Source organism: Balaenoptera borealis (assembly GCF_965194805.1).
Source record: "Balaenoptera borealis genome assembly, chromosome: 11".
Classification (NCBI taxonomy): domain Eukaryota; kingdom Metazoa; phylum Chordata; class Mammalia; order Artiodactyla; family Balaenopteridae; genus Balaenoptera; species Balaenoptera borealis.
In genome coordinates, this window is record NC_138868.1 from 9,797,358 (window position 1) to 9,809,629 (window position 12,272).

Consider the following 12,272-nt stretch of genomic DNA (forward strand, 5'->3'; position numbering starts at 1 on the left):
GCACTGGCTTCTTGCAGCCTCAGCCTCAGCGCTGAGGGGCCTCAGAGGACCACGGGCAGCGGGCCCCCTGCTGATCTCAGACCCACACTTGGCATCACACCTGTGGAGGTGCAGCTGACCATGCTCAGTGGCCTACAGGAGGTGATCCTGGATCTCCCCAGTGCCTGCCCGGGGCCAGGTGCTTGCCTGCAGTGAACCATTCAGGCGGGACCCTGGGGAAGGGGCTGTTTCCGCCCCTAGAGTCTGAGAGCACAGCGCTGTCCTTCACTAATAAGCCTTGGGCTCCTCATCTGGAAGATGGGTGTGGTTGGCCTTGGCCTGTGGTGTTTGGACACTTCTGGGGAGGGATTTGAGTTGCCTCTTGGGGCTTCCTGAAGGTGGGAAGAAGGGCTCCCTCCGCTCCCCGTACACACACACTTCAGCAGCTCCAAGCTGAGTAGAGGATTTCATTTGAAGAAATGTCAGCAGCAGCTTAAGAAAAAAAAAAAATTGAAATGCTGAGCTAGAATTTCTCTGAGGGACTTTCTGGAGTGGGAGCCGGAATCTCCCCACCAGCTGCAGGATTGCTCCCCACTCTTTGTCTGGGCTCCCATGGCCCCGGACTGGGTTCCCTACAGGAGGTGGAAGAGGTGCAGGTACTGCAACTCTTGTCCAGTCTTTCCAGGGACCACCCAGCCCCACCCTGACCCTCTCCACGCAGCTTCCACTCCCTCTTCTCTGGAATCAGGCAGCCAAGGGAAAGACCTGCCTCTACCTGGACTCTAGGCTGTGACCTTGGGGAAGTTATGCAATCTCTTTGAGTAATAGTATGACCTCCTAGGGTGATGGAAGATCAAAGGGATGCTTTGAAAAAAATAAAATAAAAAAATGGATGTTATGTAGAGGGCTCTTTGCTTAGGGGCTCCAGCAATAGGGCTTAGACGTTTATTTTTAAAATGTTCTGCACAGAGTCCATGGCCCTGGGGCCATCACCTGCGCTCACCTGAGAAAAGCACTTGGCTGCCTCCAAGCCCGTTTTGTCCTTGAAAGGTATTTCCTGCCCTGAAAGCATATCTTTGTGTCCAGGGCAAGTCGCACTTCCAGGGCCCCTGCACAGGCAGTTCTCTTTGTGGGAGTCCCCCTTCCTGTGGTCACCTGCTGACTCCTGGTGCCTTGTGGGCCCTGGGATGGCAATCCCCCTGGGCAGATGGTCAGTGCCTTTCCTGCAGTGACTCTGATGCCCTTATCAGGGAAATGCTAATACACTAGACTCAGGGACAGCGGGTGCCCACCCAGCGGGAACGCTGAGCCTGCAACGCCCCCCAGAGGTACCTGGAGTATCTGCACCAATGTGGGGCAGGCTGAGCTCCGTGCTGCCCCTGGTGGTGGCTGAGGGCAGTGTGCCCTCACAACTGCAAATGGGTAGTTGCCTAGTAACTTGCTTAAAGGACCATTGGGAAGGCCCCCTGGCCTCAATTAGTCACCCCACTCCCTATTGCCTGAAATCCTTCACTGGTGGGTCATCTCTGCCCTTGTCCCTCTCTGTCCCCCATGCTGGAACGCCTGAGGACAAGTCAACCACCCCTCTCCCTAGTTGAGTTCCCCCTTCTATGTCTATAGGTTTCTTATGCAGTCACGGGGCCTGGGCTGGGTCTGTACAAGAAAGGAGGGAAGGGCCTTGGTGGAACCTCTAGGAAAGGCCGTGTCCCTGCTTTACGGTCTGCACAGTCTTGGGCCCAGAGGAAAAGCAAAACTCCTTAGGGAAGCCATGCCTTTTGCCCCCTTCAATCAACCAGCATTTAATCAGAGTCTTCTGTGAGCTGGCCTGGGCAGATGGGGGAAAAGGAGATTCACAAGACCCAGCCCCTGCCTGTAATGTTGGGAGTGGCTGGTAGGTTATGTGACTGGACAGGTGGTGGGTCTTTCCCGCCCCACCCCTCCCCCACACACGTCCTGGAGTACCTGGCTGCCTCCATCTCCTTGGCCCTTTCCAAGCCCCGGGTACCTGTCACTAGTCCTCCTGGATACTTGCTCTTAAACCAGATAATTTGGAAGAAAGACCCAAATGCCTTCAAAATTCAAAGAAATGTATTTATAATAGCAGAGGACAGTAGAGACATGATCTTTAAGTCCTAGCATGCCAGGTGTTCTCTTGTTCTGTTTATGCACGGGCTAGTAGTTCCAGACCTGCCTGGGCCCTGCCTTCCCCCTCCAGGCCTCGGTTTCTTCATAGATGGTGTAGATACCCCACTGGATCCACTGCTAATCATTTCCATCTCAGACCCAGACCAGGGGTGAGAAGCTGCCTCCTGTCCAGAGGGGCACACCTCTGCAGGGATGGCGTGGCTGGGACAGCTGAGGCGTCCCCAAGGCACTGTGTCACATGAGCAGTAGCCTGTCACTCCTGAGGGCAGTCTGTGCCCAGTATAGGTGGCTGCCACCTCCGCCCTGCCCCTCTCACCAAGGCCTCCTCTCTCCTCCCAGTGGGCCAGGAGGGTCTGAGCGTCCCACTGGACGCCTGAGGAACTTGTCAAGCCAGTGACCACCTCTGGGGCTCCAGGTCCACAGCCAGTCCAGGCTGCTCTGCCAGCCCCTCCTCTGGGCCTGGTGCCCAGCACATGCCCACGCCACCCACAAAGCTGATACTCTTATCAGGGTAGCCACCTGCCACGGGTGAGCTCTTATCCCCTCCACAGGGACTAACTCCCTGCATGTCTCCACCTCGTCCACCCAGCCGCTGGGTCTCTCAGGAGCAGTCTGACATTTGGCCTGATGGGGGAAGAGCCCATGGTCTGGGAAACGGCCACCACTCTCCTCCCCCTCCTGGGATCCTGGTTGTCACTGGTGATGGATGCTGGACTTACAGCTGGCAGGGGTACAGAGGTGTGTGTGTACTCTACCATCCTGTGAGTCAGGGTGCGAGGCCCAGCCCAGGTAGGAGGCAGAACACACGCACAGGTAAGAAGGATGAAAGGTCTGTTCCCCAATGTCTCCCAGATTTGAAGGCTTCTAATGGGTGTCCAGGCAGGGCAAGGCCAAGGGCTCACAGTGTTGGGAGACGACAGCATCCTTGGAGCCCTGTAGCCCACTGCCTTCTCTGTACAAATGGGGAGACTTCGGCCTTGAAGGCTGGGGCGGGCAAAGGACTCACCCAAGGCCACTCAGTGAGCCAGGGCTGGGTCTTTGCCTCCTGGCTCGAGGCTTCTGGAATCCTAGGTCCTACTCCACAGTCTGTGCCCACTGGGGAATCACACACACACCCTACCTGGATCAGCTGGCTGTCCCTGCCGGCTATACTGAGGTCATAGGCAAAGCAAGAGGGAGGACAAGTGTCTACTCTGGAGCCCTTGCCAGCCCTGCTGGGAGGAGATGCAAGGCCAGGGGAGCCTCTGGGATTCTGGCCCCCGTGAATCTCTTGGCTCTCCCCTGGCACACCCAGCTTGACCTGCCAGCTGAGCCAGCACAGAGCGGGGTCATCAGAGAGCAATGTGGGAGCCACTGGGAGGTAAACTGTACGAGTGCCCCTGGCGCTTTCCTATGGACTCTTTCCAGGCTTGGGGACTGAATGAGCCACTGCACGGGCACAGCGGCCACAAGACATCTGGTCCCCAGGGCTTTCCTCAGCCCCTTGAGACTCTTTGCCCCCAGCACTCGGTACAGTGACCAGAAACGGGTAGAGGGGAGTCTAGCACAAGCCAGCTGACATGGGCCTGTGGGCAGACAACTGGTCCCTAAAGGAGGAGGGGGATGGGGAATGAGGATGTCAGGAAGGTGGCCTGTGCCAGCCCCCTGCTGCCCCCCAGAGACCTTCCGGAAAGCCTCACTCCGGTGGTGGTTTTGCGGGAGCTGCGGAGAGTGCCCAGTCCCCAGGAAGAGGAAGGAGGGCTCATTTATTTGGGCCATTTGTCCAAAACTCCTGGCCTGGAGTGCACTTCGGGGAAGGGGAGAGGAAGTCCTCTCCCGAGCAAAGGCGTGGCGGGTGGAGGGGGTTGGGGAGGGGTGGACAGAGGAAAAGTGCTCCCAGTGCAACATGGGCCCCCTCCCCCACCCTCCACCGACACCCCACCCAGCATCGGCATGCAGGACGCAGGACACGGAGGAGCACCAGGCCAGCGCTGATCAAGGAAGTGAGAATAAAATCACTTCATTTATTTCCAAAAATGTAGGAGTGGGGAAGCAACATGATAAAAATTAAGATCAGTTCCCTATGGATCCATTCTGCCCCAGGGGAGGGACAGCGGCTTTTCTGGCCAGTGTGTTCTCAGTGGGAGGCCCTCAGGCGGACCCTCGTTGCCATGGCAACCTGAAGGTCCATCAGGGCGGGTCCCTCCTGGCTGGCCAGCGCTGGTTCCTGTCCTGCCCTCCCCTGGAGCTACATAATGGTTAGTGGGTTAATTTCCAAATGCAGCAGCTCTGGATCCTCCCAGTGGCACCAAGCTCCCCACCCTCCCCTCTCACTTTCCTGTCCCCTCAGCTGTCTGGCCTCCAGCCCCAACCCCTCCTTGTCCCACTAGGTTCCCCCCCAAACCCCCGGCTCCTCAGGGTCACCTCCTCTGGGACTCCTTCCTTCTCTGCCTCCCGACAGTCAGGGCCACCATGGCCTCAGTGAGTGAGCCCAGCTCAACCCACTGTGGGGCCTGGGGAGGCTGCGAGGGGCGGGTGGTAACAGGCAGATTGTCACGTGGCCCAGTCCCGTTGCCACCCCCGTCAGAATGCATCCTGTAGCAAAAGGTTAAAAAACCAGGAAAAGACAGCATAGAAGACGGTGAAAGAGTGTCCACGCGGGCAGCCCCAACCTGGGGAGGAGCTGGGATGAGCCCCCGGGCTCCAGTGCCCGCTTGCAGCCTGTGGGACCCAAGTCTGCACGGGCCAAGCAGCCAGGGATTGGCTGGCACTGCCTGGCAGGTAACGGAGCACTCTGGGGAAGGGTCTGATTGCTCCAGAATTTTAGGCCTCTCAACCGGGACAAACATCTGAACAGGGATGGGGGCACAGGGCTGAGCCTACAGGCTGGCTGACCCCTGACCTGGCCATTGCTTCTGCTAAGCCCATCTGTGGCACTGCCCCCTTGGACCCAAAGTCCCAGGCTCTGGAGCTGGGAGGCAGCAGGATGGAACTGCTCGAGCCCTGGGTCAGAGGGCTCCAGTGGGGCCAGGAGGACATTTCCCTGGGCCCCGAGGCCTGAGCTGGCTGCGCTACAGGCAAAGGGAACCTGGCGTCAGGGCCCAGGGGCTGAAGACATCTGAAGAGAAAGTGGGGCCTGCAGGGACGCCCCAAGTACCGATCCTGGCGGTGGGAAGGAGACCCAGGCACAAAGCACGCCACCCCACATAGGGGCAGACGGTGGGCGGCCATCAGAGGGTGGAGCCAGGCTTGCAGGCTCAGGGAGCCGTCCTGCTGGCTAGGACCCAGCCCTGCAGACCTCAAGAGCATCTGAGGGAGAAGGCGGTGTGAGGCCTGGAGGCCAGGTCCAAGGGGCGGGGGGGCGGTGTGGGGGGGTGGTGGGCCACAGGCTGCACCTGTGCACCTCTGGTCCGGCAGATGTTTAGGGACAGAGGGTAATGGCAGGGATGGAGCCACCTGGCCCTGCTCCTAGGTGGGGAGAGCCGGGCTGACCGGGCAGGCCCCAGGAGGGAGGGTGCTGGGGGGAGGCGCAAAGGCAGCGAAACCAGAGAGCAAAACAGGGAAGACCAAACCCAGAGCCTGTGAGCCAGCAGGTACCACAGCCTCATGACACCCCCCTGAACGAAATCCCACCCTTCCCTTTGGCCACCATCCCCACCTGGTCCCCCTTCCCCATGGGCGCCCGGAGGGCTGCAGCTTCATTTGTGGAGGTAGGCGTCCAGCCACAGCTGCCCAGACTGCCTCAGGGACCTGGGAAGAGAGAGGGACAGGGACAGTCAGGGACCAGGGAGTCTCAGGAAGTGGGGGGCTGGGAGCATGGGTGCCTCCTCTCAGCTCTCAGCCAGGGGCCTGCGGGCCTGCTAGCTCAGGGCTCCCTGGGAGACCCCTGTGGAAGGACCAAGGGAAGGTCCTCATCCAACCCACACAGAGGCCAGGCAATTCCTAGCGACGGAGGGGCCGGGTGGGGGCACCAGTGCCAGCAGGGCCTCGGCTCCTCTTGTCGCCCCTGTCTCCACCATGGGTGGTCCCAGCTACGTGCCTCTCAGTCTCCTCCCTGTGCCCCACGGACCTCAAGGGACGCCAGCACCCGTGCCCGCCAGCCCTTACCTGATGATGTCCTGCAGGGCCTGCAGCAGTGGCTTCTGCTGGTACTCGATGCCATGCTTGGCGCACAGGGACCTCACCAGCGGGGCGACCTTGTGCAGGTTGTGCCGGGGCATGGTGGGGAAGAGGCTGGGGAGGGTGCGGGGGGCCGGGTGTGAGGAAGCACCCACCTCCTCTCACAGCCCACTTGGAGGCTGGCCGGGCCCAGGGGACCCCGTCCATCTCGCCCTATGTGCCCACGGGGGTGGCTGGCATGTGGAGGGGGAGGGCTGGGCCTCGGGTTCCCTGGCAATAAAGGGACCAATCACCTGCCCTGCTAGGCTCACGGGATCAAGGAAGATGCCAAGCCACACGTGCAGGGGTGGTCGTCACTATGACCATGTGGCCCAGGGCAGGAGAACCCACCTCCAGGCTTCGGGGGGCTCTGGGGCGAAGACACACTCTAGGGTCGGTGGGGGGACCTCACTGGGGAAAAGAGAGGTAGTCCCCACCTGCTGCCCTCTGCCGGGGAGGCTGGAGGCTACTTCCCTCCACGGTACGCCCTCCACCCACCCCCACCTCCCCGCCCGCGCCTGCGCTCACTGGTGCTCGATCTGGAAGTTGAGGTGCCCGCTGAACCAGTCATTGAAGAAGGACTGCTCCACGTTGCAGGTGGCCACCAGCTATCAGGGAGAAGGGGGATGAGTGGCCACGAGCAAAAGCACAGAGGGCCCCGTCTCCTTCCCACGAGGCCCAGCCTTACCCAGGCGTCTCACCGCCCTGCCCAGATTCCCCACTGGTCCCTCCAAAACCTCCCCGCCACCCTCTCTTGCCCAGTCCTGCTCCTCCCAGTGGAAGGACACAGGCAGCCCCAGGGAAGCGCAGGACGGCACCGGGCCCACTGGGCAGCCACGTTCCCGGGAACCGAGGACATGGACCTCGGGTCCAGGCTCCGCAGGGCCCCCCGGTGGCCAGCTCTGGCCACCCTCACCTGGCTGCTGAACCAGTCACGGTAGGGCTCCTGGTCAATCTCCATGACGATGTGGTTCATCTGCGTGACCCACACAAACCAGTGGCTCTCCAGGAACCTGGAAGGGAGCTCGGCTCAGCGCTGGAGCCCGGTGTGCTCGGTCTCCACGGGGCCCGGGGAATCGGTGGGAACAGAGCCTCCCTCCCGACCCGGAGCGGCCCAGGGCGGGTGGGGGCTGGGGGGTGGAGTGAGTGCAGCCCCTGATGAGGGGCCGGGGCAGGCAGTGGGGACCTCTGAGCCTTTCCTCATGGGGGCCTCGCATCAAAGCCCCCATCAGTGCCAGTGCTCGAGGGCCCAGGGATTATTAACCAGCAAAGCGCAGGCACCTGATGAAGTTGAGGAAAATGATGGCTCCCAGGACACCATAGAAAGGGATGTAGGTGATGAAGAAACGGGCATAGTAGCTGATGGCCCAGGCCAAGTCCTGCGGAGAGAAACAGTTAGATATGGGAGTGTTCCGCCCGCCCCCGGGTACGGCTTCCCGACCACAGGTGTGTGTACACAGCACCTCCCTCTCACTGCTGGGCCAAGGGGGCCAAGAAAGCTCAACAGGCCTCCGTGAAACTGGGCACCAGGCCCACTGAGGACGGGACGCCTGCCAGTTCACGGTGTGCACGACTGTCTTTATGTCTAGGGAAATGCTGAGTGTTCTAGCAGCAGGAAGGGAGCTGCAAGCTCTGCATTTAGGGAAATAAACAGGGATGGGGACCAGCAGATGCCAGCCATGGGGAGGGGCCGGGGGTCAGCAGCTCTTGCATGGTCCCGAGGATTCTGAAGGTGCATTACGATCTGCACGCACCCCTGACACCCGCAGGCTCACAAACTGCTCCTCAGCACCTGAGTCTCCTTCCTGGACATTCACTCCAGCACAACAAAGGCCAGGGACACCATCCATCGCCCACCTCAGGGCCCTCCCAGCAACCTCTGACACTGCTGGCCCTCTTCCCACACCTGATTCTCCTCCTGGCCCCTCTTCCACTCTCCTCTCCTCCCTTCCTGGGCAAGCACCTCCCCCAGCTGCCCCAATGGCTCCATAACCATGGCAACCAGAGCGACCATCTTAGCTCCAAGCAGACTCTTATCTTTCCCTGCTAAGCCCTCCCATCCCACCCAGATCAGCCCACAGGGATTGGGGACCACACTCTTCTCAACCACCCTGACCCAGCTTGTTCCCACCTCAGGGCCTTTGCACTGACTGTTTCCTCTCCCTCATCACTTCTCCCCAGAGACTAGGCAGGGTAGTGATGAGAGCAGAGGCTCCGGATCAGGCTGCTGGCTATTAATTATAGCTCCACCCTATTCTGTGTAGCTGTAAGTAATTTTCTGAGCTCTGCCTCAGTTCCTCCATCTGCAGGATGGGAAAAGAACACCCCCCCCACCCCCCGAGATTCTACATGGCTTGAAGGTGTTGCAACAATAAGCATAGCCCACAAGTCTGAGCTCTAAAGACTCCAATCTGGTCTCTGCACCACTTTGCTACCATACAGACTTTCCTAACATGCAAGCTGGACCACGCCACTGCAATCCTCAAAACCATCATGGGCCTCCTTCCCCGCCTGGGGATAAAGGATAAAATCCAGCCCCTTAGTAGGCCGCACGGCCCTCACAGGCCTGCCCACCGACCTGGCCTCATCTGCGGCCCATCTCCCACAGCCAGGCGGTGCTGCAGTGTCTGCGTCTGGCTGTATCCACCTGGAAGCTCCTTCTCCCCTTATCTGCTCAGCAAACTCATCCTTCAAACGAGCTCTGTTCAGTTAAGCTCCACAAACATTCAGTAAATGCCTTCTCTGTGTCAGGGACTGAGTTAGGTGCCGGGGGCGAAAGGAAGTCCTTCAGAGCCCCTCGTCTGGAAGGACAGACTTATACAGAGATCCCTTCAATATCATATGGAAGGGGACACATAGTTACAGGGGTGATGGGAGTGTGGCGTGACGTCCCGACCCGATCCTGATTTAGGAAAGGCCTCCATCAGGACGTGGTGCCTGAGCTGGGCTGGGATACGCCGGACGTCAGCTAAGCAAAGAACAGTAGGATGGATGTTTGCAGAATGACGACAATACGAAGAAAAGCCCAGAGAAGCGACCAGGCAGGGGCTGTGTTTACATACAGATTATATGCTCCATATACTCCAGCCCAAGCGCTCGAGGTGGAGGCAGGAGACCAAGGCCAGGTCACATCCACCTGGGGGGACTGGCCTCTTCCTTGCCGGCAATGAAGACCCACTGAGAGCTTTAAACAACAAGATCATGGTCCCATCTGGACCTTAAACTGGATCCCTGCCAACTGGAGGTGGGGAGATTCGGTTATTCCAGTAGCTCAGGAATGAAATGACAGAGGCCCAAACCAGGACCCACGGCACTGAGGAGGAGATAACAGATTCCAGAAATATTTAAGAGGCAGGGACAGCTCCACCTGGGGACTGCTTGGTCACGAGGAATCTGGGCTGGTCCCTGGCGTGGGTGCCATCAGCTGGGGTAGAAAGGGATTGGTGGGAGCGGCTGGGGAGGGGAGTCGAAGGGCCAATGGTGGGCGGAGGGCAAGACCTCGGGACCGAGGTGGTCTAAACATTCATTTTAATTCCTTGTTTGTGTGTACGCAGTGCAATAGTACGTACATATATATTAATGGAGGTGTGTGCTTATGTATCGTTGTGCAGAGCGATACATGACCATGGGACCACTGGTTTCACAGGTAAGGGATGAAGGAGATGCAGGGAGACAGAGGCGGAGGAGACCCAGCAGAGGCGGCACTTGGAAGCTGACAGGGAGAATTTCAAGAAGGAGCAGTTAGTGGTATCGGATACATCGGACCTCCAGGAAGTTGAGGCCTGGGACACATCCCCAGGATGTATGCTGGATGTATGCTGGCTGGCATTTGGGGCTGGATAGTTCTCAGCTGTGGGGGGCTGTCGTGGGCATGGTAGGAGGCCCACTAGAGGCCAACAGCTCTCCATCCCCCCTGAGTTGTGACAATCAAAAATGTCTCCCAGGACTTCCCTGGTGGTCCAGTGGTGAAGACTCTGAGCTTCCACTACAGGGGGCACGGGTTCGATCCCTGGTCAGGGAACTAAGATCCCGCATGCCGCATGGTGCAGCCGAAAAGAAAAAAAAGTCTCCCAGATGTTGCCAAGTGGCTCAGCAGAATTGTCCCTGTTGAGGACCACTGCCCCAGGTCACAGCTGCACTTGGCACCTAAGCTCACTGTTACCATAAATCAGAAAACCACAGCGCGGGGCATGCCTCTGCCCATGTGGGCCCCGGGGGAGTGCTGGGTCTGGCGCCATGCCTGGCTGCAGTCAGCTACAGTTTTGTACTAGAAACCCAAGCTTGAACCCTACTCCCCAGCGGGAGAGGCCTGCCCTGAGGGGCCCGATCAAATGTCCCTGGCTGGGCCACCCGAGCCGGTTCAGGTACAAAGTCTGATTCCCTTTCCCGCTGCCCCTATGTAATGCTTTGTTCCTTAGGGAACAAACACAGTTTAAAAAAAAAAAAAAGGATTAAATATTCATGTCAGGAGTCATTTGCCATGAAAGCAGATTAAAGTGTCCCCAGCAGCAGCATCGAGGTCCCTTTCTGCTGTGACCCCTTCCAGGGCCCAGGTGAGCTCAGGTGCAGGAGACCTGGATTCCAATTTCCACCACTTAACTGATCCAGAAACTCCTTCCCTCTGGCCTGTACCTGCCTTGCTGGCAAAACAGGGTTAGATGACACGACGTAGGAGGCAGTGCTTAACCGTTCCCGGAACACAGTGGGTACGGATAAAAGAGCGTGTCTTAGAAGAGTGTAGTACAGGTTTTACCAGCACAGGGCTGGCAGAGACCTCAGAATCCCACCTCCTCCCCAAACAGCCCCACCTGCTCCCGAGTCCCAGGCCTGGCCCTCTTAGCAGAATCAGCTGGCACCTTTGCCAATAACGCCAAGGAGAGAATGTAAGACAAAGTACTTTGAAGTGCTTCAATTGCTGTACAAACATGGGAGAGTGGTGGTTGGGGTGTGGGGACAGGATCCAGGCCGTGGCATCGGGAGGCCTGGGTTCTACTGCCTGACCCACCCCTCGGTGTCACCTTGGGCAAGTCCCAAACTCTCAGAGTTTCAATATCTTCATTTATGAAACTAGGTTTTTTAAAAAAGACCAGCAAAAAAAAAAAAAAAAAAAAAAAAGACCAGCAATACTGACTCAGTGACTATCCGCTTGGTCCCGAGGGCAGGGGCCCTGTTCCCGTCCCAGTGAACCCTGCTCTGCCAAAAGCAGTCTCTGCCTAGTGTCACCGCTTCACCCAGGGCATCCCATCATGGGCACATCGTCCTCTTCCACAGAACCACGCCCCACGCCTGCACATCTACATCAAGCCAAGGACCTCTGCGCACCACGCTACGCGGCCCTCTCCAGGGTCCCTTTCTCTCTCTGGAGTTATGGGCTGGATCACGTCTCCTAAAATGAGTATGCTGAAGTCTTAATCCCCAGGACCTCACAGCGGGACCTTATTTGGACATAGGGTTCTTGCAGATGTAATTAGTGGAAATGAGGTCATTAGGGCAGGCCCTAATCCCCTAGGACTAGTGTCCTTCTACAAAGGGGGAAACCTGACACAGATACAGACACACACAGAGTGAAGATGATGGAAAGGGACACAGGGACAAGATGATGGCCATCCACAAGCCAGGGAGAGAGGCCTGGACTAGATCCTTCCTCAGAGCCCTCAGAAGGACTAACCCTGCAGACACCTTGATCTCGGACTCTAGCCTCCAGAACTGTGAGACAATGCAATTCTGTCGTTTAACAGAAGTGCCACTCAGTTTGTGGCACTTTCTCACGCAGCTGTAGCAAACTAAGCGCCCGGCGGCTCTCTATTTACCAACCAGAGTGCAGTGTGACCCGGTCCACCGGGTCTTAGGGGCCGCACGGGGACACAGGAGGGCGATGGCTGGAGCAGAGCCTTGGATGGGTGGGCTCATACGTTGCCTTCAGGAACTTTCTGAGGAGCTCTGCCAAGGCCGTGGCTCTCCCAGTGGGTGCCCTGTGTGGGGGGATCTTTAGGGTTGGGGCGCTATGGCCT

At 58.5% G+C, this 12,272-nt stretch overlaps 1 protein-coding gene across 2 annotated transcripts in view; it reads right to left on the reverse strand.

Annotated features, from left to right (window-relative positions):
* Positions 1-4,093: 4,093 nt before the first annotated feature.
* FADS2 (fatty acid desaturase 2) overlaps positions 4,094-12,272 on the reverse strand; it is a 35,839-nt gene continuing 27,660 nt past the window's right edge. For both annotated transcript variants that reach the window (XM_082344289.1, XM_082344290.1), the window contains 5 exons: positions 7,543-7,640; positions 7,178-7,274; positions 6,790-6,869; positions 6,211-6,336; positions 4,094-5,853 (listed from right to left, as the gene is read on the reverse strand). In XM_082344289.1, coding sequence (XP_082200415.1) covers positions 5,802-5,853; positions 6,211-6,336; positions 6,790-6,869; positions 7,178-7,274; positions 7,543-7,640 — 453 coding nt within the window. In that variant the 3' untranslated portion in view covers positions 4,094-5,801. The remainder of the gene's footprint in view (positions 5,854-6,210; positions 6,337-6,789; positions 6,870-7,177; positions 7,275-7,542; positions 7,641-12,272) is intronic.